We start from the raw sequence: 27717 nt of genomic DNA on the forward strand, positions 1-27717 counted from the left end.
TCAGTAGCGGGGGGGTAGGAAGGGTCTCTTCGGTGCATGGAAGGGGCCACTGGTGAATGGGGGACCCGAACGCTTACCCCCCCGGAAACCCCCTACGTTTTGGCCGAGGTGTGGATTATGGGCCCGGCCTCGCAGCATGGGTCTCTGTGGAACAGGGACCAAGAGGATGGGAGGCCGCGGGCCGGGCAAGTGTAGCAAGGGGATGGGGGTAGAGGAGGGGCCACGCGGATTTGGGGTTTGGTCGCGGGGCTGAGCTGGGGGACTGGCTGGGGGCTTCTGATGAGAAGGGGCAGGGGACTGGGTAGGGGCGGAGGTGCGAGAGGGAGCGGTGTCTACCGTAGGAGAGGGAGGAGTAGAGGTGGAGGCTGTGGAGGAGGTGGAGGTAGGAGGAGTAGGAGAGGGGGATAGAGGAGGAAGGTTTACAGATTCCTTCACCCTGCCTAATAAGGGTGGAGGAGCACCAGGGGCACCTGGGCGGTGGAGGGGGGGTGCGTGTCGGGGGACAAAGGATTCTTTAATTGTATTGGAACGGGGTAGTTTGGGAGGTTCCCCAAGTAGTGATGACATGAGAGGAGGGGGAGCTGCCTTACCCCCTCTAGGTCCTACTGTCCCCCCTGCTCGCTCTGCCCCTTCAGGTCTGACTTGGGGGAGATGGGGTATGTGACGTTCTACTGGCACCAGCACTCCCCCAACCATGACGGCAGAGGGCACATTGGGGAAGCTGTGTGGCGGGGGAGGGCGCTGGGGTATGGGAGGGGGCCGAGGGATGAGCGGAGGAGCGCCGAAGAAAGGGGAAGGGGGAGGAGGGGGATGCTGGCCAAGATGTGAGGGAGGAGGTGGGTTCTGGAGGTTCTCCCCATGGTAGGGCATCTGGAACTGCGCTTGGGGAGGAGGGTGCGAGTGAGGATGGGAAGGGAGAGGGGGAGGAAGGGGTGGGTGAAGATGTGGGGGGAGGAGGTGAGGGGGAGGAGGAGGAGGAGGGGGCGGTGGCAAGGTGGGAGTCATATCTTCAGGGCCTCCTTGGCCAATGTTGAGAGGTGGGGGGACAGCATGGGGGGAGGGGGGCTGGGCTTCCATATACTCCTCCTCCTCATACCACATGGCAGCCCCCGGCCGGCTGCCAGACCCTCCCCCACGCCGCGAGCCTCGGCCAATCACGCGGATGCTCTCCACTGTCTGAATGCGCTCTCCGGCAAGTGGCCGGTTAGAGTAGCCCAGGGTTTGGATTGGTGCTCCTTCAGAGCAGGGTGACACCAGCGTCTCAATGCGGTGGTACTGGCCCGCCTCCCCACTTGGAGAGCTGCACTCTTGACCTTTGACCCTGCCCTCCTTCTTTCCTTTTAGACCTTCTTCAGAGCTGCTGCTGGTCTTACGAGAGCCAGCAGTAGACCTTCTTTCTCCCGTGGCCCTGCTGTGTCCTGTTATTTTCAACTGATTAGTCTGGCCCTCCTTCCTACCCTTCATTGTCTCAGTGAGGGAGGAAGAGGCAGCCTGCTTTCTCACAGTCATCGCTTCGTCTTCCTTCAGTTTTGCTGCACTCTTCTTAACTGTCCCATACCGTGAGGAAGAGGCCAAAAAGTCCCCGTCACTGCCACTCCCAGTCGGCGTTATTACAGCATCCCAGGGGTCACTGCGATAGGCTGTGGGTGAGAGGTTATGACTTCCAGATGACCCTAGAGACTCTGCTATGGGCCCAGGTGTGTCCATGATCTCATCTTGTGTCGGAGTGCCAGCAGCCTCATCTCTCACTGGCGTACCGTCCACCCCATCACCCCCTAAAGGACTACCATCACCTAAACTGAGACTGAACCCTGGATTACCCTGCAAAAAACTGTTAATCTTGGAATCTAGACTGGGGGGAGAGACAGAAGCCACAGAGGGGCGAGGAGGGGGAGGGGGAGGAGGAGGGGACAACTCTCTCTCCGTCTCCCAATCTTTGGTTCTCCCGGGCATGTCTCGTTTGATGCTGTTTCCCGGGGTGGGCTTGGTTTTGAGGGCAGCTGGAGTGACAGGGGGTGGCTTATTTGCTGCAGACTCTGGGGAGGTGCGGGCGGGAAGGGCTGTGGAGGAGTTTGTCACACTCTGCAGCAAAGAGGACAAACCTGGAACCAGGGGAGAAGGAGAGTATCAGGGATACAATTAAGTAGGCAGGGAAGTAGTTTAAAAAAACAACAATGACCTTTGTCCGTCTAAACATTGGCAGTAGTCATGTTTCCATCCAAATGTTGTAAAATTCTACAGTAAGAACTGCTGGGGAACTGGTTTTAAGTGAATCTGAACTCTCCCTGTGCACAGGGTGCAACAAGATTATGTCATCATAAACATTCAAGAGAAAGGTGGATAAGATGAGAAGAATTACTTTACACTACAGAAATGTGAAGATTCATTTTCCATCGCCCTTTCCATTCACTTAATCTATTAAAATGAAATGCTGAAATTTTTGTGGTAAATGTTACCTCACTTTAAAAGCTTTATGCACCCCCCCCCCAAATTTTCAAAACACAGCTTGACAGATGCATAGCTAGTGAAAAGTGTATTCTTGAATGTGCCTCACCAGGTGTATTTGTCTTGGATAGAGCATTGAGTATGCCCTCAGGTGTGATGTCGACTCGTGACAAGATGCTGGCCAGGGCAGGGCTTGTAGACGTAGCTTTGGACGCCGCTGATTGACCAGAAGGGGTGGTGGGCGTTCCAGGGGAGGGCCGAGAAGAAGGGCTTGCTGCTGATAATCAATGAAGGACACAGATGGTAGATATCTAAGCAACGCCATGGATCCCATTCACTTCAGTGTTCTGATTACGTTTAATGATCTTGTAATATGCTGTTTAACTAAAAGTCTGCTTTACACACGATACTAAACTCCAAGTTTCACTGGCACGCTGAAAAGTGATTCCAACTGCCAAAAAGTAAATTTGAACCGTTTCAAACTGAGAAATTTGTTTTTGTCTAGTATTTTTCTCATTTGAAGCCACAATCATGTTGATTGTTGTCTTCATTTAAATAAAGCGCCCCCCCCCCCCAACACACACACACAATATGAGTTTGGCCTTTTGGGCTGTCTCAGGCAAATATTTAAAGGCATGGCCAAAATCGCTCATTGTGAATGATGGTCGGCTGTTTTGTGCCAATCTACGGAGACATAGACTTCTCAGATTGGAGGCCATGACACATTGTTTCAACTCCTGGGTTTTCAGGGAGCCACTTATTGTGCTTGTGAATTCGTTATCATGTAGCATGGTTATACTATCTTCTCCCACCTGTGTTCTTCATAGCAGATGTGATGGAGCTGAGGATGGAACTGATTTTTCCCAGGTCCACGTTAGCCAAGTTGACTCCCAGGGGGTTGGCTGGCGCACTCTGACTAGTGGCAGAGGTAGGAGTCACGGGAGTGGTAGGGACTGGGGTGGTGGCCTTGGAGGCTCTGGCAGGTGTGGCAGGAAGGGTCAGCTTTGACGGTGCAGCCAACTTTGTGGTCTTAGAAGCGGCAGAGGGTATCTTGTCTTTCTTGTCATCAACTGCTGGAGGCAAATTCCAAGTTGATGAAAATACAATTCACTGCATGCAAAATAACTGATTGACTGATTGATCTTAAAACTATTGCCACAGCTGGTCCTGCATCTGCTTAACCTCATGCGCTTAACGCTTAACCTCCACTCAGACTGAAACAATACATGAGTTAAAGAATCAATCTTACAGAAATTTACCGTGCACTCTGACCAATACTAAAATACATTCAGGGTTAGCTTTGCTATCCTAGGGAACCGCTTGTCATAAAATTATGGATAGTGCAAAATTAGCCGCTATCGCTAATCACCACACAGATTCAGACATGTTTGTCCCCTCGTCGACTGATTTTTTTTTAACATGCTCCACCAATGCTAAAAAAAAATATTCAGATGTACGGGGGATGTATTCCACATCCTGCACAAGGTTTGTTGACTCCTCATTTCTTACCTTCATAAACGTTCATTTGCAATCAGTGTAATTGGTGATTACATGCCACAAACTAGCCTAACATAATTCAAGCGGCAATGTATCTTTCATATCATGTGTCAGACAGAAAATAATGATCAACGAAGACCAAAATAATTCCTTCCTACCGCAGGGAGAGCCAATTAAAATTCCCAATTATGAACAACAAATAACATTTCAGTTTGTGACCACTATAGTACCTTTATAAACCAACTGAGCAAAACACGAGAAAAGAACAAAGACGAGGATTTCTAGTTGTCTGTTGGGCTTTGCACTGACTACATTTGGTTGCCCAGGATTGAAAATTTGTCGTCCCAAGCACCCAGACAACCAGACCAGGATAATGCCAGATTAGGTGACAAACATTGCTAAGGCAACGATAAATGGTTAAAAGGAGGTATTGGGGAAACTGTAATGCAGTCACATCATCCCAAGCAATCAACTGTATCTTGTGGTAATTAGCAATGGTGAATAGCGGTCGAGTTAAGTTTGTCAGACATAAAGGCAGTATGGAAGGAAGACAGAACATTTTTTAAATGGTGAACCCCCCCCCCCCCCAACTGTATCCGGCCAATTACCCCAGTCACTGTCTGTTCCACCTCCTCTGCCGATCCAGGGAGGGCTGCAGACTACCACATGCCTCCTCCGATACATGTGGAGTCGCCAGCCGCTTCTTTTCACCTGACAGTGAGGAGTTTTGCCAGGGGGACGTAGCACATGGGAGGATCACGCTATTCCCCCAGTTCCCCCTCCCCCATTAACAGGCGCCCCGACCGTCCAAAGGAAGCGCTAGTGCAGCGACCAGGACAAATACCCACATCCGACTTCCCACCCGCAGACATGGCCAATTGTGTCTGTAGGGACACCCGACCAAGCCGGACGTAACAGCCGGAGGTAACACGAGGATTCAATCCGGCGATCTCCGTGTTGCCAGGCAACAGAATAGACCACCACGCTACCCGGATGCCCTCAAATGGCGAAATCTGACTCACAACACTACAGATAGACATACACAGATAAAAGCTGTGAGCCACAACAGAGGAACATTCAATCCAGTTGAACAGAGCCAAAAACATTTTTGTGGACACTAACCCTGAGCGCAGGCATTGTCAGCCTCCTCATCGGACATATCCATGTCCTCTGGATCTCTGTTGTCCTTTGCAATTTCTCCCTCATCCAGTGCCTTGCCATCTAGTTCAGGGTCTAGCTGGGCCCTGTTGGCCGCCAGTCCCAGGAAGGGTGAGTCTGAGCCAGTGGGGGAGGGGGCGTCTTCGGAAGGTGAGGGGATGGGAGAGTCCTCAGGTCCAGGGAGAGACGACTTGAGGGTATCTAGCTTCTTTTTAAGACTAGCTACGCGGTTGGCAAAGGTATTGTATGCCTGAGTAAATGGGCAAAAAGGAAAAGAAAACAAAAGGGGTTGAATGAGAGATATGAGATTGCATGTTTATCTCCTCATCATCACATCTATACAATTTTAGAATTTCTCGGGAGTTGATTCACCGTTAATTAATTCACAGAAACGTTAACTACTCAATCTTAAAACTTTCTGATGAACACTTTACCAATTAATACATCCAAAGGTGGAAGCAACAGAAACACCTGATATTTTATGTATAATCTAAGACCTAAGCCATCACAGATCACAAGATCTTCCCGACTTAACCAGAGAACATGCAGGGAAAAAATGTGGCAAAATACTTACATTGGCCACGATTTTGACCTCCTTGTACTGCATCTCATAGAAAATGTCAGCGTTACCCAGAGCCTCCAGCAGAGGGGGCCCGGATTTCAACTCTTTCTCAAGAAAGCTGACAAACTCCTGCAGCTTCAGACTGCCATCCTCAAAGTCCTTGACAAACTTGTTCCCTCCGGCCTTGTCTGAAGATAAGAGGAATACGGCTTTAGGGAGCAGAGAAAAACAACGGGAAATAGACGAGCCTACAGGGTTCTATGCACAATGCTGGAAACAATAGTGATTCCAATGGCACCTGACCTTTGAGTCTCTTGAGGGCCTCTGTGCTGCAGACGTCCACCCTGAGAGCTGCCAGCTGCTTCTCCTTAAATTCCTCCTCCTCAACTGCTCGCTTATGCCCCGACAACTGCTCTATAAACGACTGGGGCTAGAAAAGACGATGACGAAGAAAAGTTAAGAGTACAAATTATAAAATATAGTGTTGTGTGTGCTGGCTGAGAAACAATGAGAGAAAAATTGAAGGCAGAGGATGAGATCATAGACTTACTGTGAACTCGGCCACTATCTTCGACTTGAGGGCAGCTTTGGGGTTGGCTTGGGCTGGAAAAGAAACGTAAGCAGATTCTTCACAGCAGACAGATACACATGCAACTGGAATCAATACCTATGGATGGTTATTTGAATCAAACATTTACATACATACACACACGGGTGACAAATTAAAGGAAAAGCCAACATCATAAAGTGTCTCAGTAAGGTGTTGGGCCACCACGAGCCTACAAAACAGCTTCACTGCTCCTTGTCATGGATTCCACAAGTCTCAGAACTCTGCTAGAGGGATGAAACACCATTCTTCCAAAAGATACTCCTCATTTAGTGTTTTGATGATGGTGGTGAAGAGCGCTGTGTAACACTTTGGTCCAAAATTACCCATAGGTGTTCAACTGGGTTGAGATGTGGTGACTGTGAAGGCCATAGCATATGATTTACATCATTTTCATACTCATCAAACCATTCAGTGACCCCTCGTGCCCTGTGGACTGGGGCCTTGTCGTCCTGGAAGAAACCATTCCCATCAGGATAGAAATGTTTCACCATAGGATAAAAGGGATCACTCAGAATAATCTTGTACTGATCTGCAGTGACCCTTCCCTCTAAGAGGACAAGTGGATCCAAACCATTCCAGGAAAATGCCCCCCACAGCATAACAGAGCACAGACCCCCCTCACTTTAGGGGTCAAGCATTCAGGGTTTCCCCTTTAATTGTCTGTATGTATGTACATACATAAATATAAACATGACAACTCCAGCCTGTTGGAACAGCAACAACGTCAACGGGTGACAAACTGACCTGGTGGAAGTAGGGTCTCCTTTTCTTTCTTCTCTTTTTCCTTCTGTCTCTCCTTTTCTCGCTCTCTCTCCTTGTCCTTTTTGTTCAGACCGGCTTTGAACTGGGCAATGAGCTCCTCGGGGTACACACTCCTCTCTTCCCAGATAGAAAAGATCCTCTCCACTGACTTTCGCACCTTCCCATCTCTGACAAGGCAAATGGACAGAGAATGAAGGTACAGGTCAATACAGGTAGGCGCGGCGGCTAGCGGAGAGATTCTACTTTTAGACAGCAAAAGGTTCTAAGACCCCATTTTAAACCAATGTTTGGCAAGTGCAATATAAAAACAGGTAAAAGAGAGTAAATGTGGGTGCACACACTTGACCAGTTGGGCAGCATTGGGGAGGACTTCGGCAAAGGCTGTACGAAAAGCAATTGCATTTTTCCTCTTGCAGTTTTGAATGACATCATTGGCAAGGTAGAACAGATTCAATCGGTGATTGGTGTCCGCTGAAAAGAGACAGAAAAGAAGGAGTACACGTTAAGGGTAAAGGTAAAATCATAGCCTTTAAACAAAAAGGTAACAAAACGAGTTTGCCGCAAGTCATTCAGCAACAAAAGAAAAAAAAAAGTAAGGCACATTTTTAAAAAATTGTATATACAAAAGCAAAACACGCATTAAAACATGTTCAGTTAGGAAAAACTGAATAGGCCCAATAGAGCAATGCTTGAAAAAGATGAGAAATCTATGCCTGGTTATTCATTAACCAAGGAATTCCTTTCAGTGACAAATATCTATTAGACCAAGACTTTAGTCAACTTAGTTCAAGTACAAATTTGTCAAACCTGAGATAGAGAAAATAAGCAGTCTTGAAACTGGCAGGTCACCAACAGTTCCTTAAGTCTCCCTGAATAGCATGTTCAATGAGCTAATGCTACCAGGCAACATAAAGCTCCAGCCAGCAACTTGGATAGCTTAGCAACACAATTCATTGATAAGAAATAAAAGCTAATTTACTAGGCACCCTAAGATGGTAGTGAGACCAGGTATATTATATGGTTTGGAGACAGTGGCACTGATGAAAAGACAGGAGGTGGAGCTGGAGGTGGCAGAGTTGAAGATGCTAAGATTTTCATTGGGACTGACGAAGAAGCGCAGGATTAGGAACAAGTATATTAGAGGGACAACTCAGGTTGGACGGTTTGGAGACAAAGCAAGAGAGGCAAGATTGAGATGGTTTGGACATGTGTGGAGGGGAGATGCTGGTTATACTGGGAGAAGGATGCTGAATATGGAGCTGCCAGGGAAGAGGAAAAGAGGAAGGCCAAAGAGGAGGTTTATGGATGTGGTGTGGGAGGACATGCAGGTGGCTGGTGTGACAGAGGAAGATGCAGAGGACAGGAAGAGATGGAAACGGATGATCCGCTGTGGCGCCCCCTAACGGGAGCAGCCGAAAGTAGTAGTAGTAGTAGTAGTAGTAGTAATAGTAGACTAGGCACCCTACAAAAAAAGCTACAAACCCTTTAATGTCACTTTCACCTCATGCTTAATGATCTAGTCATAGAGGTGTTAGGATGTCTGATTTCTTTTTTTAAATTTTGATATACTCTATTGATCCCCGTAGGGAAATTATGCTCTGCATGTAACCCATCCTAACTGTGTAGCTAGGAGCAGTGGGCAGCTGTCATGCAGCACCCGGGGACCAACTCCAGTTCATCTTGCCATGCCTCGGTCAGGGGCACAGACAGGAGTATTAACCCTAACATGCATGTCTTTTTGATGGTGGGACAAAACCAGAGCATCTGGAGAAAACCCACCGCAGACACGGGTAGAACATGCAAACTCCACACAGAGGACCTGGGATGACCCCCCCCCCCCCAGGGTTAGACAACCCCAGGGTTTGAACTCAGGACCTTCTTGCTGTGAGGTGACAGTGCGCCACCGGGCCGCCTAAATACATAATCTCACAAGCAACTTTGCCAACATTACCCAAACTCCACCTTCTTGCTACAACCATAACTAAGCTCTATATCGCCAATCACAGAAATCTAAGAATATTGTCCATTTACTACCAATATACTCTTCCAGTATATCTATGGCGTTCACTGGTACTACAGGTTAACAGTTGAAAGCCAAGATACAGAACATAACGCAGCAACAAGCACAACCCATCAGCTACGCATTATCACAATGATTCACAACCTTCTGTCTTGGACAAATGTTACTGCGAACGTGTTTTGCATCAGTGATTCACTAAATACATGAATGAAAGAACAATCAGTTGGTGTATAATTAACCCGCCTAGAAGCAGTCAAAAGAATACAAATATGCTCATGATACACCGAGTTAAGCAGTATCCCACTTCGCATCAATGAAAGGATAAACTCACAACCCTTCGCTCACACACCCACGAGGTTAGTGCTGATCTAAATATGAGCGAGGTAAGAGGGCTACTCACCACAGCAAATATCCTCAAGTTCAAAATGACTGTATCAAATTATTCCACAGATTTTACTGCTTTCAAATGAGACTTTCAATACGTCCAATTTCTTTTGTTCTTCCCGGACCCCCCCCCCCTTTTCTCCCCAATTGTATCCGGCCAATCACCCCCCTCTTCCGAGCTGTCCCGGTTAATGCTCCACCCCCTCTGCTGATCCGGGGAGGGCTGCAGACTACCACATGCCTCCTCCGATACACATGGGAGTCGCCAGCCGCTTCTTTTCCCCTGACAATGAGGCGTTTCACCAGGGGAACGCAGCACGTGGGAAGATCACGATATTCCCCCCAGTTCCCCCCTCCCCCCTAAACAGGCGCCCTGACCGACCAGAGGAGACGCTAGTGCAGCGACCAGGACACATGCCCACATCCGGCTTCCCACCCGCAGACACAGCCAATTGTGTCTGTAGGGACGCCCGACCAAGCCGGCGGTAACATGGGGATTCGAACAGCAAATCCCCGTGCTGGAAGGCAACGGAATAGACCGCTACGCTACCCGGTCGCCCCCTCGTCTAGTCCATTTTATTTGTATAGCCCATTATCATAAACTACAAATTTGCCTCAGTGGGATTTATCGCAACACAGCATCCTGTCCTTACACCCTCGCATCAGATAAGGAACAACTCCCTAAAAAAAAACCTTTAACAGGGAGCAAAAATAGGAAGAAAACTCAGGGAGAGCAACAGAGGAGTAATCTCTCCCAAGACAGACTAAGTGCAATGGATGTTGTGTGTACAGAATAGAACACAATTTACAGAATACAACACTGAAAGAGGATAACAGAACTATAATCGGATTATAAGATATGTGAACAATATGATGAGGAGGATGCCAAGCAGTGTCAGCATGCCACTGGAACAACCCAGGACCTGAGCCACGCAACCACCATCACCACCATGGCAGGAGGACAGACTACACATGCACATAGGGGAGACTCACATCACACCATTCACATACAGGTAGTCCCCGGGTTACGAATGCCCGACTTACGAACTCCCGTTTCTTACGAACCCCCGTTTCTTACGAACCGACCTCCGTAAAGCCCATTAGTTTAAAGAATCAGGTTACACACAGTGGCTCGTACTAACGAACGGATGGACTACGTTGTGTGATGCATGACGCTCAAAACACTGCGCGTTTTAGGCAGTTCGTCGGACCGACGGAGAAAGCCACGCCGTTGTCGCCGTTTTAAGTTGGATCGCGTGAACACTGTTGTGTGCGTTGTTTCCACTTAAAATGTTTCGTGTCTACCCTCGTCATCATGGCTTCAAAGTGTATATCTGACGCAAGTGATGGTGACGCATCGAAGAAAAGAAAAACGATCACGACTGAAGTGAAAGCGGACAAAATAAAGATCAGAGAGAGGTGAAACGCTCTTATCGTTTTTTCACTTACCCGGTGAGGCGGGGAAGCGAGCCCCGAGCGGGCTCTCGTTTCTGGCGTCAAATGGCCAGCGCCCGCCGGTTGTGACCCACTCCAGGGACAGTGGCAGGTGGGGAGTTTGAAATGTAAGAAATGTTCCTTTAGAAAGTTGAATCACTTCATCTGGACACAACGTTGTATGTTGAGTTTCTTACCTGGATTATTGAGCATGTATAAAGACATGTTTCTGTAATGTTTCTTCTCTCACTTATAAATACTGTATTGTTGTTACGTTTATTATTATTATTGAATTATTATGTTTACAATGTTTTAGGTAAAATATTGTGACAGCCTGTCCAGGGTGTCTCCCCACCTGCCACCCAATGACTGCTGGGATAGGCTCCAGCATCCCGAGACCCCGATTGGGGTAAGTGGCTTGGATAATGGAATGGAAATGTAGTGTGTTCAGGCTCACTCAGGGGGCGGGGCGGGGTATAAGTGTTAGCTGTACATAGTTGGGAGAGAGGTTTTGCTGTTCTGGAGGGGCGGGAGGGTGGTACACTGCTGCCGGGTCAAGGGTTAGTGGGTCAGGTCTTTGGAGAGAGAGAGAGACAACCGGTAGTCGGTTTTAATGGCAGTCTGTACGGCGTGGCTGTGGCCAACAACAGCCGTGAATAAAGCAACACTCAGTTGTAAGTTTTGAAGTGGGCTTTTTTTTTTTTATAGCGGTGAATGCTACAATATATACTAAGATAAACATTTGACTAATTGATGTTTTTTTTATCTCTATACACACATTCTCTCACAATTAATTATAAATACTGTACTGTAGTTACATTTATTATTATTACTGCATTATTATGTTTATGATGTTTTAGGTAAAATATATACTATATACTAAGACAAACAATTGACTAATTGACGCGAGATGTGAACTCTACCTAACTGTTCCAACTTACATACAAATTCGACATCAGAACAGACTCAAAAACAGAACGTTCGTAACCCGAGGCCTACCTGTACACGGGAGAAGAGAAAGGAGAAGACACCATTCAGAGAGAGAAAGCCAGAGAGAGAGAACAGTTTGCAATAGTCAATAATCTATACGCTATAGTCTCTTTGGCGGAACAGTGTTTGGTATATTCATTGAGACAGAAACTGACCCGCCACACAGTAGAGGTCATGAAGTACTCGATGTAAAGGCAACTAATTGCCTTAACTAAGGTTAAGGCAAAAAGATGAGTTTTAAGTTTGGATTTAAGGGGCTCAACAGACTCTGATTGTCTGATGGCAGCAGGCAGGTTATTCCATAAGAACGGGGCCCAACAGGAAAAGGCCCTGCCACCAGTCGACTTTTTTTTTAACTTTGGGAACACACAGGAGCCTTGTATTTTGAGAGCAGAGAGCTCGAGAAGGAATGTATGGTTTAAGGAGATCAGACAGGTAAGACGGAGCAAGCCCATTTAGGATTTTACAAGTCAGCAGAAGCACCGTGTATTCTGATCTAACATGGATAGGAAGCCAATGAAGGGAGGCAAGAATTGGTGTACATATGGTCAAATTTTCTAGTTTTAGTTAAGATTCTAGCTGCAGCATTCTGAACCATCTGAAGACTTTTAGTGATAAAATGTGGTAGACCTGAAAACAAAACATTACAGTAATCAAGTCTGGATGAAACAAATGCATGTATTAGTCTCTGCGTCAGCCATGGAGAGAAAAGGCCGAATTTTAGCTATGTTATGCAAGTGAAAAAAGGCAGTATTGGTGATTTCTTTAATGCGCTTATCAAAGGAAAGGCTGGGATCAAACGTAACACCAAGATTTTTGGCTGCCACACTTTGTGAAACCACAGAGTTGTCGATTGTTATCGTTACTTGATCAAATTGGTGTCTGCATCTAGCAGGATCTCAGTTGTATCCAAATTTAGAAGCAGGAAATTTAGTGACATCAACACCCATGTAAGAATATCCACTGACTTGTGTGTGTTTGGAGACACCAAGTACTCAGAACAGGTGAATAGAGAATTGGTTTCCGTAACTCCAATTTGATGCTGCGGCTAGAACCCCACTAAAACTAGAAAACTGATGTGGAAAATTGGATGTCACTGCCAGTTGTTTTCAGCTTCTACCTTCGTGAGAGGCAGCTTCGTGAGATCGATAGCTGCTGTTTATTTTCTTACTATCTCTTCTCTATATTCTGCCCTAACTTCTTTATTTGTTCTGATTTAGATATTTTCTGTGCTTAATTCACTTATCGCTAATTATCTAGTTTTCTTTCTTATACGACTCTTTTTTAGTACGCAGCCTATCATTCCTAGTTTGTTACTAGCTTCAAGCTTAGCCTAAGTTAGCAGTTAGCTCTATTGCATTCGCAGTCAAAGCAGCCTCGTTAAAACAATGGTTTGTGGTGACTGTTCTGTTAGACAGATGTGTCCGTGAGTTAGAGCAGCTTCTTTCAGCTAGGATTACGTTAGATGTGACAGGCATTTCAGATGGCCTTAGCCCCGGGCCTAACAGCAGACCTGCTATTGTTAGCACTAGCTCAGCATCGTCGGCAGGTGCAGTGGAGTTTGTCTGTTTACTGGCGTGGGAAGGCTCGCAAGAGCAAGCCACCGGTCATGTGGCCTGGTCTGCAGTCACCTCTGCCGACTACACACTGGTTTTCTTCACTCACCAGCCCTGTTGGTAGTCTTACCGGCCAGTGTGCTTCTCCCGCTCCTGTTGACAGAGTAAAGCAACGCATGCTAATGATAGGAGACTCCATTACCCGCAATGTTAGATTATCTTCGCCCACCTCGGTTCACTGTTTACCCGGGGCCAAAGTCTCCGACATAGAGGATAATCTTAGGGTGCTGACATCACGGAGAGAGAATCAAGGAACCCAAGCACACAGTACCACTACTTTCAGCAACATTGTTATTCATGTCGGCACCAATAATGCTAGGATGAAGCAATCAGAGATCACAAAAGCCAGCCTAGTCAGAACACTTGAGTTTGCCAGAAAGATGTGTTGGCATCGATTAATTGTCTCTGGTCCCTTATCTGTGTGGGGTAATGAAGAGATGTACAGTTGGCTCACCTCAATGAACCGCTGGCTGGCTCGTTACTGTAATGAGCAGGGATTCGGCTTTGTTGATAACTGGCCTTCTTTCTGGGGCCGCCCTTACCTACCAAAAGCGGACAGCATTCACCCTACTTGGGATGGCACCGCTCTTTTGTCTAGCAATATAGATGGCCGTTTACATTTAGTTTGACACTAGGGACTTACCAGTCAGCCGGTTGCAGGTGATTAGAGAGCCTGCTAGGTTTAAATCTAGTGCAGATGTGGAGTTTAATTAATATGTTTAGTTAGCGCTGTTGCCTCACAGCAAGAAGGTCCTGGGTTCAAATCCCTGCCCACTGCTCCTTGCTACACAGCTACGATGGGTTAAATGCAGAGTGTAATTTCCCCAAGGGGATCAATAGAGTATATCAAAATCAGAAAAATCAAATCAGACTGAAAGCTTGATCAATAACATTGAGACCATCTCCCTACCCTGCTATATTGCTCCCAAGCTCTCCTCTCCTAAATGTGTAAATCACAATAATCTAACCCTAGCCCTACCACTGGTGGTGGTGAGATGTGCAACAAAGTACCTAATAATCTACAGAACCAAACATCTAATGTTATCAAAAGTGTGACCACATATTGTCCAAAGCGTCGGTCATTAAAATTGTCAACAAGGTGTCTAATTCCAATTAATATTTCACCTATTGGTAGCTCTAAAGTTCTGCCTACTACTGATCACTTCCACAAGATACTTAAATTTGGTTTCATAATTATCAGATCACTGTCTACCAGAGCCTTACTACCCAAGGCTCTGGTAGACAGTGATCTGATTCTTGAACATAGTTTCAATATGATTGGGTTATGTGAAACATGGCTGAAACCAAGTGTTTTCCTTCCCTTCAATGAAGCTTTCCCACCCGACTGTACTTATGCCCATGTAGCTCGGGCAAATAAACAAGGTGGGGATGTTGCCTTAATATACAAATCTATTTTCAATCTGACTTGTAGACTTGAATCTATATTCCAGTCTTTTGAGGGTCTTGTTCTTGGTCCATCTCCCTCAGCCATGAATAGACTTGGCTGAGTCAAAATTGTGATACTCTATCGACCTCCTGGCTGTTACTCACTATTCTCGTGAAGAATTCAGAGAATTTGTCTCAGGTCTTGCTACTCATTCTGATGAGATTCTAATGCTTGGTGATCTCAATATTCATCTGAATAAGGCGGCTGATCCTCTAAGTAAAGGGTTTCTGGAGCTAGTTGATACTTTTTGGTTCAGTTTGTTTGGCTCCGTTTGTTCAAGAGTCGACCATTGCGTGGGTAACACCCTTGATCTGGTTTTATTTAAAGAGATAGCTGTTTCTGATCTGAATGTCTTGCCAACCACATCTGCTGTGTCAGATCATTTTCTCATCAAATCTGAAGCATAACTGGCCTGTCCAGTTAATGCCGGCATAGAAGTAATTGCCACTCGCCACATTGGTCCCTCCACTGTAGCTGCATTTGGCCAGCAGCTGCCTGAAGTCTTGGTTCCTTTCACTGTAGTGACCGACTCTGTCGAAAATTTCACTAGTGACTTAAACGTGTCCCTCTCTAGTCTCCTTGATTCAGTTGCACCTCTCACTACCACAGCTAGGTGACTAAAGAGGCCTAAACCCTGGTTTAACGACAAGACACGTGCTCTTAAGTGGGCCTGCAGAAGACTGGAATGTAAATGGCAAAAATCAAAACTGGACGTTTTTTTTACCTATCTTGGCATGAATGTTTATTGAAATACATGCATGCTTTATCTGCTGCAAAAAACAGTTTATGTCTCTCAATCTATATTAATAAACGTAACCCCAGATTTCTCTTTGACATTGTATCTAAACTTACTAAAAAGCAGCCGTCTATCAGCTGCTCACCATTCACAGCCCATGAGTTTCTAGACTTTTTCTGCAATAAGGTTGATGAGATGATAAACAAAATGGGTTCTTCAACTCCAGCTACTCCTGTTGATCCCGTCTTACCAAACTCACATCTATACTATGAGTCACTGATAGTCCCTGTTATAAAAGCTTTTGAGACTATCTCTCTTGATACTTTGACTAAGCTCGTGTCAGCTTCTAAACCAACTACTTGCCAACTTGACCCCTTACCAGCAAAACTTTTTAAAGACCTCTGGCCTTTCCTGGGACCTACAATGCTAGACATTGTTAATTTATCACTTACTGCTGGTACTGTTCCCAGCAGTTTTAAGACAGCTATGGTTAAACCTCTACTTAAAAAAACGCACCTTGATCCAGGGTCTCTTAATAACTATCGACCAGTATCTTCCATTCTTCCACCTATATGAACCTTTTCAATTAGCTTTCAAGACCTGTCACTCCACTGAAACTGCTCTGACCAGAGAGGTCAATGATCTTTCACCAACTATGGACTCTGATTCCACTTCTGTGATTCTACTACTGGACCTCAGTGCAGCCTTTGACACCATTGATTGCTGTATACTATTAGACACATTAAATTGTAATTTTGGAGTCTCTGGCTTAGCTCTCTCTTGGCTTAAGTCTTACCTTTCTGGAAGAACACATTGTGTCTGCTATAGTAATATTACATCAAAATTCTCTGATGTTATAGTGTGCCTCAGGGCTCAGTTAATGCCCTCTACTTTTCTCTCTTTACATTTCACCTCTTGGCCAAATTATATAGAGTTATGGAATAAATTTCCATTGCTATGCTGATGATGCTCAGCTTTATGTGCCTATAAAGGCTGATGATCACACTCAAAGGACTAATTTAGAGGCCTGCTTGGCTGCTGAGAACAACTGGATGTCGCTACACTTTCTGCTTTTAAATTTGGATAAAATCGAGACGCTGGTCATTGGCCCTGCTAGACACAGACACCAATTTGATCAAGTAACGATAACAATCAACAACTCTGATTTCACAAAGTGTGGCAGCCAAAAACCTTGGTGTTATGTTTGATCCCATCCTTTCCTTTGATAAGTACGTTAAAGAAATCACCAAGACTGCCTTTTTTCACTTGTGTAACATAGCTAAAATTCGGTCTTTCCTGTCCATGGCTGATGCAGACACTCTAATACATGCATTTGTTTCATCCAGACTTGATTACTATAATGTTCTGTTTTCATGTCTATATGCCATCTCGCCTTGATGCATGCTCAATAATCCAGGTAAGCAAATCCCAGAAAGTTGAATTAGTTCATCTGGACACAACATTTAGTGGGAGATATGTTTCATCGCTCATCCAAGTGAATTCTGTCAGTCTCAACTGACTGCAGGTATCCCCCAACCTTATAAACAGCACAATTGCTTAACAACCAAACCCAGCCACTGAGGATGTACAAGCCAGTGCATTCTTAGTGCCGGTCCCAAGCTCAGATAAATGGAGAGGGTTGCGTCAGCAATGGTAGCCAGCGTAAAACCTTCGCCAAATCAAATATGCGGCTCATAAATCAGATTACCAGATCGGTCATGGCCTTCGTTTCCAACAACCGCCAACAGTCATTGGCCAGCAGGGTGCTGGTGGAAACTATGCTACTGTTGTGCGAATGAGAAGGAGAGAGGGATGGGTAAGAGTATATATAGAGGTCTGAGTTGCAACTTTGAATGTTGGCACTATGACTGGTAAAGGGAGAGAGCTGGCTGATATGATGGAAAGAAGGAAGGTAGATATACTGTGTGTGCAAGAGACCAGGTGGAAGGGGAGTAAGGCCAGGAGCATCAGAGGTGGGTTCAAACTCTTCTACAATGGTGGGGATGGGAGGAGAAATGGGGTAGGGTTATTTCTGAAGGAAGAGTATGTCAAGAGTGTGTTGAAGGTGAAGAGCGTGTCGGACAGAGTGATGAGTATGAAGCTGAAAATCGAAGGTATGATGATCAATGTTATCAGCGCATATGCCCTGCAAGTTGGGTGCGAGATGGAAAGAAAGAAGAATTCTGAAGTAAGTTGGATGACGTGGTAGAGAGTGTACCCAAAGATGAGAGAGATGTGATTGGAGCAGACTTCAATGGGCAAGTTTGTGAAGGCAACAGAGGTGATGAGGAGGTGATGGGTAGGTATGGGGTCAAGCAGAGAAATGTGGAAGGACAGATGGTGGTGGATTTTGCGAAAAGGATGGAATACATATTTCAAGAATAGGGAGGAACACAGGGTGATGTGTAAGAGTGGAGGAAGGTGCACAGAGGTGGACTATATCTTATGTAGGAGGCGAGATCTTAAAGGGAATGGCGATTGCAAGGTGGCAGAATTGGATGGTGGGTCTGTAGGATGACGCTGGAGCTCAAGAAGAGGAAGAGAGTCAGGGCAGAGCCAAGGATCAAATAGTAGAAGTAGAAGATGGAAGACTGTGTGAACATGATGTGGGAAGTACTCAGCCAGACAATTCTCCGCGCTTGGCTGTCATGGATAGCATAACACTGCAACTCATGTCTTCCGGTTTAATTAAAGATATTAATTGTTAGGGATTCTGTTATTCCACAGCATTGTTGTTTGTATTGTTATTTGTTAATAAAAAAAAATTTTTCCAAAAGGTTTGGTGTGTTTTATGTGCATTTATAATCCCGAGGGATTTGGCTCAACGAGGTCCTATCCATGCACTTTTGTGACCCAACAGCTTGTGACAATTTTTTCTTATCATGGATAAATTAGAGACCTACATAAACGCTCATAATAATAGGCCCCGAATCCGAGACAACGTCCAAGAAAGCACTGTGAAACAGAAACGCAGAAACAGCATACTAGCGCCGACAAATTTAAGATCTGTTATATTTATGTACAGTTTCTTTGTCATTTCTCAGTACTCGCATACATTGAAACGAAATTCGTCCTCCGCACTTAACCCCTCCTGTACACTAGGAGCAGTGGGCGGGGCCAACTCCAGTTCAAAATTCCATTCCACAAACCACATTTGTCAATACAGCCTGCAGCTGTGTGAAGGGAAGACCTGGTCAACATGCCATCAAAGTTTTCTTCAATTATGAAAGCATTTGCGTATTAAAACAACAGTGTTGAAATTACTCCTCACACCACGAAGACCTGAGTGGCCATGAAATACAATACTTCTTATAAAAACCAAGAATACTGGATTTAGGAACCATTATTGCCTCAAATCTACCTTAACACCATCTGTCTACTCCAAAGAAAGAACTTTGTGTTAAGCGTCAAAGAGATCCGATGGAAAATGAACACTCGAGCTCTTTTTATGTACAGAAATTTGCAAATCTAGATTGAGTCATTCATCAGCATGGTCTTCAAAAGAAACCACCCTTGAGCGTAATCCATCGATTACTCTCGTCTCCCTCCAACCATTCTATAACTCACCAACACCAAAGATAATATAAACCATGCTAGTTCACCAAAGACTACATATTTATGAACAACACATCACAATAAATATTCAAAGTAATTACAAGGGTTTTTTTAAATAGAGGGATCCATTCCATCCATTATCCGAACCACTTATCCTGCTCTCAGGGTCATGGCGATGCTGGAGCCTATCCCAGCAGTCATTCAGCGGCAGGCGGGAGACACCCTGGACAGGCCGCCAGGCCAACGCCAACGGCAACGCACACACACCCACCCACCCACACCTAGGGACAATTTAGTACGGCCGATTCACCTGACCTACATGTCTTTGGACTGTGGGAGGAAACCGGAGCCCCCAGAGGAAACCCACGCAGACACAGGGAGAACATGCAAACTCCACACAGAGGACGACCCGGCACGACCCCCAAGGTTGGACTACCCTGGGGCTCGAACCCAGGACCTTCTTGCTACGAGGCGACTGCGCTAACCACTGTGCCGCCAGAGGGATAACTGTTGAAAGATGGCCCAAGTATGAAACAAACTGACACTTAAGCATGGACCCCCCAGGGTCCTAGACGCAAAGCACTCCTCTTACAGAGCAAGTAATGGTTGGTGAGATTGTGTTCAATAGACAAATGCCATGTGTCTACAGGAGATGGGCACAAGAGTGCTTCCTGTAGTATTTGTATTGTTTTCTATTGAAACGGTGCATTGAGCGCTCACGACTAAATACAGGACTGTGATGCTTCTTGGGGCATAGCACCATGAGTGCTCCACTTCTTTCAGAAACTAACAAATTTCAGCTTTTGCTAAATTTCACAACAAAAGCCAAATCTACTTTGTTAAAGCAGGGACAACAAATGTAAAACAAACAAAAATGAATCAAATAATGTTTGTAGAGCAAACAAACAAAAATGAACCAAAAGTACTGATAAGAGACAAACCCTCACGATGAAATTTATAAGTGTATTATTACAATACAAATAAAGAGAAAGAAGAAATATTTCTTTTATCATGAAACCTCTCATTGCAATAGAGCAATAATTACTGAGCATCTCCTCGCAGTACTCAGCACCATGCAAGCGCTCGCCCTCAGTGCAAGCAATAATTTGAAGGAGTGAGGTCTTCAGTAGACCTGCAGCCCTATGTTGTGCATTCAGGAATGAGGCTTATAAAGGCAGATTCCACCAAAAAGGTTGCAAACAATGTTGCCAACTCCTTTGCAAGGAAAGAAGCTAACGGATGCTCCAGAAGCTGCCAGAACTTGCTCGATGAAGGCCATCAAAAAAAAATTGCAGAATCATCTGCAGAGAATATTGCATGTGAGAAAAAAGGGCTTCAGTGGCAGGAAGAGAATGCCATAATGGCCTAAATGTTTACAGAAATTAGAAACACAATCAAAAGAACATGGTTTAATCAGGCATTTATAAAAGTGATGGAGACAAAAAGTGACATTATAATTCACAGAAACGTGACCTCTTCAGTCAGAACTGATTCAGCTTCCTTTGATTTTCTTACCTGGACTACTGAGCATGCATAATGACATGACAGAATTATAAATATATATATATATATATATATATATATATATATATATAAACAAGCCTAGATACATAAAGCAACTATAGACACTAGGGGTGTTGCAATATACTGGTATCGATGATAACAATGACATTTTAAAAATTAAATATTGATATCATGTTAATAATACACATGCAGGGGGCGCTCCATTGGCTCACCTGGTAGAGTGCGTACCACATAAGGCTGAGTCCTTACCGCAACGGCCTGGGTTGGAATCCGGCCTGGGCTCTTTAATGCATGTCACCCCCTCTCTCTCTCCTGCCTTTCCTGCCTCTCTCTCAACTATCGGTATCAAATAAAGGTGGAAAATGCCAAAAACAAAAAAAAATCTATCACCTTTTTTTGCTCCCTCATAGAGATCAACTAGTTAACCATAACTATGTTAATGAATGACTGAGCAAACTCCTTTCCAGGTTAATGAGTTGCTTTCCATTTAACAAAGCAACCGTGTTCCAGTACTGATGATGAAATTGGCAACAATGTCACACCAAACTAACCTTGGTAATGCTACCGCCTCGCAAAAGAAGCATCCCAACATTAAACGCCACTTTTCTCTAGGATGTTGATGCACAGATCAGACGCTACACATGGAGAAGGTGGATACTGAGACAACCCATTAATTTTCTCACACATCCATGATGCAAAAAGCAAACAACACAATGCATAAAAAAAATTTGGCAAAACTAAAGTAAACTTTGATACAGGGCTGTCACCATATTTGATTTTCACTACACGATTATCACAGCCAAAAGAATTCACCATAAAGATATTATCGCGATATCTATAGAAAATTTGAAGAAAAAAAAGCTCAGTCAAATTCATCTTTTTTTTTGGGGGGGGGGGGGGGGATTTCCCTCCCGTTTTTTCTCCCGAATTGTACCTGGCCAATTATCACACTCTTCCAAGCTGTCCCGGTCGCTGCTCCACCTCCTCTGCCGATCCGGGGGAGGGCTGCAGACTACCACGTCTCCTCCGATACATGTGGAGTCACCAGCCGCTTCTTTTCACCTGACAGTGAGGAGTTTCACCAGGGGGATGTAGCGCGTGGGAGAATCACGCTATTCCCCCCCGTTTCCCCTCCCCTCCAAACAGGCACCCCGACCGACCAGAGAAGGCGCTAGTGCAGTGACCGGGACACACACCCACATCCGGCTTCCCACCCGCAGACACGGCCAATTGTGTCTGTAGGGGCGCCCGACCAAGCCGGAGGTAACACGGGGACTTGAACAAGCGATCCCCATGTTGGTAGGCAATGGAATAGACCGCCACGCTACCCAAACGCCTGTCAAGTTCATCTTTAACTTTGTTTATTGTGCGTTTTGGCTCTTTTTTGGCAAAGGAACCAAACTCAAAACACGAGTGTAGGGAGGTGGAGAGAGTCTCTAACAATAACGGCGTACAAAAAGAACAATTACACTTCATGGGTGGTGAAAAGGATGAACTGATAAATTGACTGAAACCAGATGAACTGATAAACCAAGGATCCACGAGGCCTCAAATCTGCCATCAATACAGGGGCAACTGAAACAAAATCACCTGTGGGGAGCAGGGGACAGAGTTTACCACAGGCTGACAACTAACCACCACCACCACTACTACTACTACTGCTACTACTGTGATTTAATGTCCACCGACCGTGTCCTTAAATCATTTTTCCTCGTATTTTTCACGACATGGTTTTGTGCGGCAGCAGTAGCCACACACTGTGGTGGTAGCTAGCACAGCGTTTGACCAAGTTTAAACCAGTCTGAGTCAAAGTCAAACCCCACAAAGGCTACATGTGTTTGGAAATACACATGACCCCCGGTTATTTCTTTACAACGCAAACCAATTTATGATCACTCACCGGGCAGGGGAATAAAACATTAAGTTTAAATAAACTCAACCGCATCAGTCAATTTTAACAGGTTATGTTAAGAGGGGGAAAAGCTCCACATTCAGTTCAGTTTATAAAGTAAACACGGTGGCGAGCCCGTGTGGAAGAAGTCGAGAGGCTGAGATTTGTTTATTTTTCTTGTTGAAGATTATTTTTTTAGGCATTTTCTGCTTCATTTTAACAGTGACAGAGAGAGACAGGGAAGGCAGGGGAGAGAGGGAGCGAGGGTGAGAGAGAGCGAGGGTGAGAGAGAGAGAGAGAGAGAGAGAGAGAGAGAGAGAGAGAGAGAGAGAGAGAGAGAGAGAGAGAGAGAGACAGGGAAGGCAGGGAAGGCAGGGGAGAGGGAGCGAGGGTGAGAGAGAGCGAGGGTGAGAGAGAGAGAGAGAGAGAGAGAGACAGGGAAGGCAGGGGAGAGAGGGAGAGAGAGAGAGAGCGCGAGAGAGAGACAGGGAAGGCAGGGGAGAGAGAGAGGGAGAGAGAGGGAGAGAGAGAGAGAGAGAGAGAGAGAGAGAGAGAGAGAGAGAGAGAGAGAAGGCAGGGGAGAGAGGGAGAGAGAGAGAGAGAGAGAGAGAGAGAGAGAGAGAGAGAGAGAGAGAGAGAGAGAGAGACAGGGAAGGCAGGGGAGAGAGGGAGAGAGAGAGAGAGAGAGGGAAGGCAGGAGCGAGGGAGCGGGAGAGAGAGAGAGAGAGGGAAGGCAGGGGAGAGAGAGAGCAAGGGTGAGAGAGAGAGCAAGGGTGGGAGAGAGAGAGAGAGAGAGAGAGAGAGAGAGAGAGAGAGAGAGAGAGAGACAGGGAAGGCAGGGGAGAGAGAGAGCGAGGGTGAGAGAGAGAGAGCGAGGGTGAGAGAGAGAGAGAGAGAGCGAGGGTGAGAGAGGGGATGACATGCAGCAAAGGGCCCAGGCCGGACTCGAACGCAGGCTGCTGCAGTAAGGACTCGCTCAGCCTTATGTGTTACACGCTCTACTATGTGAGCCACCGGGGGGCGCCCCAGAGATCTCTTTTTATTGGCAGCTCCCGTGTCCCATACGCCACACAACACCGGAAGTGCTCTTTTATTGACACACCGGCCAGAACTAACGACACAATGACCCCCCCCCCCCCCCCCGAGTTCACAACCGTCTGAGTCACGATCCTACAGCCAGGCAGTCAATAAATGGTCTTCTACATCACTAAAACACAATTTTAACAAGAACGTTAACGTTCCCATCAGCCATTGCGCTCCCCCCAGCGCAGAACCGCCGACGGTCAGAGCAACCACCTCCGCTGGTCGCTACACTAAATTCCACTTCGGGATTTCCCGGCTATCACTTTCAGTTCAGTTCAGTCAACAACAATACTCCACTTCGGGATTTCCCGGCTACCACTATCAGTTCAGTTCAGTTCAGTTCACTCAACAACAATACTCCACTTCGGGATTTCCCGGTTATCCGACGAACACAGCTCAACACCAGGACGGCTCCCAACCACGGTTCAGTAAAAGAAAGACTAATGATTAAACTGTTGTCGAGTCTCCTGAGATGTTTAGCTGTCGGATCCTCAACAGACTCCTAAAGATGACGATTTTTCACGGGGACACGTGACGCAAAGGTCTGGGCGGGCTGACGAAGCAGAGGTCTGACTTCTCCCTGCTCTTTACTCGCCAGCGTCCCTCGCCATGCTGATCGGTGGCGACTCTTCATAAGCAAACGTAAGGGGGCGCTCTTCCCGCTTCAGGTAGATCCGAACCATAGCACTGGTTCGTGTGTGGAGTTGGGTGAAAACAGACTGATAGCCGGAAGCATCTACTACTACTACTACCACTTTCAGCTGCTGCCGTTAGGGGGCGCCACAGCGGATCATCCGTTTCCATCTCTTCCTGTCCTCTGCCACACCAGCCACCCGCGTGTCCTCCCTCACCACATCCATAAACCTCCTCTCTGGCCTTCCTCTTCTCCTCTTCCCTGGCAGCTCCATATTCAGCATCCTTCCTTCTCCCAACATACCCAGCATCTCTCCTCCACACATGTCCAAACCACCTCAAGCTCGCAAACACATTTCTTATCATTTATAACAACAACTTCATTCGGGCGATCGCCAGACTAGCTAGTTACTGCATCATGGCGTCACGGAGGGGCGGTCGCTTTATCGGCGGTTGTGCGCTGGGGGTGCGCGCAAGGGATTCTGGGACTGTTGGCATTCGCGTTCAAATTGTTCGCCAGACATTTTGGGGGCAAAATAAAATATGGCAGTGTTTCTCAACCGGGGGTCCGCGGACCCCTAGTGGTCCGTGGTGTAATTGCAAGGGGTCCGTGAAAATAAAATGTCTTTAAAAAAAAAGACCCTATGACATTTATAGAAATAGGATTATTTTACTCAAATGTGACTGAGACCTTTATCTACCTAAACTATAAAGGGTAACAGGACTTTTTTCTCTAATTACATCTGTTTCACAAGTGTCATTTATTGTATTTTAATAAGAGATCTCGCTCCCGTTTGCATTGTTAAAAGTTACTGCATAAAAATTCTGTTGTTACATATATCTGAAAGTTACTGAATACATATTCTGTTTTGTTACATATATCTGAAAGTTACTGAATACATATTCTGTTTTGTTACATATATCTGAAAGTTACTGAATACATATTCTGTTTTGTTACATATATCTGAAAGTTACTGAATACATATTCTGTTTTGTTACATATATCTGAAAGTTACTGAATACATATTCTGCTTTGTTACATATATCTGAAAGTTACTGAATACATATTGTTTTGTTACATATATCTGAAAGTTACTGAATACATATTCTGTTTTGTTACATATATCTGGAAGTTACTGAATACATATTCTGTTTTGTTACATATATCTGGAAGTTACTGGATACATATTCTGTTTTGTTACATATATCTGGAAGTTACTGAATACATATTCTGTTTTGTTACATATATCTGGAAGTTACTGAATACATATTCTGTTTTGTTACATATATCTGGAAGTTACTGGATACATATTCTGTTTTGTTACATCTATCTGAAAGTTACTGCATAAGAATTCTGTTTTGTTAACTATATCTAAGTTACAACTGAAAGCTCTTATTTTTGCCCCAAAGAGTGAATAAATGCTATAATGCAATTTAAAATGCAGTTTCTACTGTTTCTATCAAATTGCAACCCCCCTCCCCCAAGATCAGGTGGAGGGGTCCTCAGGGTAGATCAAAAATACTTAGGGGGTCCAGGACCCCAAAAAGGTTGAGAACCACTGGTGTATGGGACATGGAGCTGCCATTAAAATGAGATCCCTGTCTCTTGCCTCCTTCTTTCAAGTCAGCTTGCCACATTATCACGTGTATTATTAAGGGGCTTTACAGCAACACAACATCATGTCCTTAGACCCTCGCATGGGATAAGGAGCAGCTCCCTAAAAAAAAAGACCTTTAACAGGGAGAAAAGAATAGGAAGAAAGCTCGGGGGGGGGGCAACAGAGGAGGGATCTCTCTCTCTCCCGAGATGGACAACATGCAATGGATTATTAACACGATATCAATATTTCGCTTTTTAAACATCATGCTTATCGTCAATAAAGGGTACGCCATGACACCCCTACCTTGACAACTGCTGCGGAGCCCAAGCTGCGAGCATGAAGACCAGCACGTCTCAGCTTCTGTTAATTACCACTTCGAGATGGAGATGAACTATTGACACTTTGCTGGCAACCAGGTCGAGGTTTTCTGCGCTGGGTTTCGTTGGTTTGTGTGTGTGTGTGGGGGGGGGGGACTGTAACCCAAGTGTGCGCCCACTGCCCCCCCACACACACAGGGGGGGGAGCTGATTATCAATTGATGCGCCCGAGGTTTACCTGACCAACTCGTTTCGGATTTCGAAAGAGTCGTTTTAAGCTCAATTCAACACGTGTGACGGTGTGGCCGTGGCCTCCCTCTTTCCCCCCAGTTTTCTCCTTCTGGCTCGGGTATTCCCGCAGTGTGTTGTGCAGGCAATGCGCCGCACAGAACAGCCTGCACGCTCGATCAAACGCCGTGGTTGTTGTTGCAACAAAAGGCGACCCCCCCCGCCCCCCCGTTGGAGAGGTCTGGGCCGCATGGGGCTTTAGCTTTCCATCTGGGGGGCTTCTCCCAAAAGCGAGGCTGAAATACCCAAGGCCAGAGCCACAACTCGCCTCGGCCCAGGAGGCCGGACTGTAAACACGGCTAGCATGGCGACGGCTGCGCGGTTAGCCAAGCAGCTAGCATGATAGCGCTATAGCTTAGCCGCTAACGTGAAGTCGGTAGCGCAAGTGAAATTTGTGTGTGGGAGGGGGGGGGGAGAAAAAGTTACGTGGGAATTAAAAGCACCGCGACGCACAGCTAACAGCGTCGGGGTCACCGAAACGCTCGACTCTAACCGACGCGGCAGGTTTTCGAGAGCCCGAGAGCGCAACGCGAAAGCCCGGGAGTGTGGTTTTGGGGGCTAAGCTAGCTCGGCGCTTAGCCCGGCTAAGCTAGCTCCGACTCGCTACTCACATTTCTTGAGCCACTTCATCCAGTAGCGCACGACGAGGCCGTGGTGCTTCTTGTTTTCGATGCACCAGCTCGAAAGTCCTTGTATCGACTCCATGGTGTTGGATACTCCTTGAAAGCGGCGGTCCAGAGACGCTTCCAGCGCCGCGGTGGAGCCGCGGGCTCCGTGGCCGCTCGCAGCTCCCGAGCCCGCCGCCATCTTTGCAGCCTTTCCGTCTCTGCGGATCCTCTCGCTGAGCCGCGCGTGATCCGGCTGACCCGCGCGCGCGCGCGCCACCCCCCAAAAAAATAAAAACATACCCCGTCTTCTCGTTACCCACTTCACCTAAATACAACCACCCCCCCCTGGCAGGGGAGGGGGACGAGTTTGAAAGAAGCAGCGGTGGAGAAACTTATGGAGAATAAAAGAGAAAGTTAGTTTCTGCGTTAGTCGACTTTATATGTTCTGGGACACGTGTGTGGGACCCCACAAAGTGAATGTCGGGGTCCCTATGCAAAGCTGCAGCATCTGGAGGGCTGCAGAAAAAGAACTTGGAAAACTGAATCCTGAAGCTTG

At 46.2% G+C, this 27717-nt stretch overlaps 1 protein-coding gene across 1 annotated transcript; it reads right to left on the bottom strand.

Annotated features, from left to right (window-relative positions):
• On the bottom strand, positions 1 to 27360 carry rprd2b (regulation of nuclear pre-mRNA domain containing 2b). The gene is made up of 11 exons (XM_056301776.1): positions 27165 to 27360; positions 7376 to 7505; positions 7017 to 7201; positions 6213 to 6265; positions 5966 to 6092; positions 5675 to 5850; positions 5065 to 5350; positions 3258 to 3515; positions 2555 to 2722; positions 1952 to 2102; positions 1 to 1852 (listed from the first exon to the last, which is right to left on the bottom strand). The coding sequence occupies exons 1-11, from the start codon at positions 27358 to 27360 to the stop codon at positions 1 to 3; spliced, it is 3582 nt and encodes a 1193-aa protein (XP_056157751.1).
• Positions 27361 to 27717: the final 357 nt, after the last annotated feature.

Source organism: Lampris incognitus, unplaced genomic scaffold (genome assembly GCF_029633865.1).
Source record: "Lampris incognitus isolate fLamInc1 unplaced genomic scaffold, fLamInc1.hap2 scaffold_146, whole genome shotgun sequence".
In the NCBI taxonomy this organism is placed as follows: Eukaryota; Metazoa; Chordata; class Actinopteri; order Lampriformes; family Lampridae; genus Lampris; species Lampris incognitus.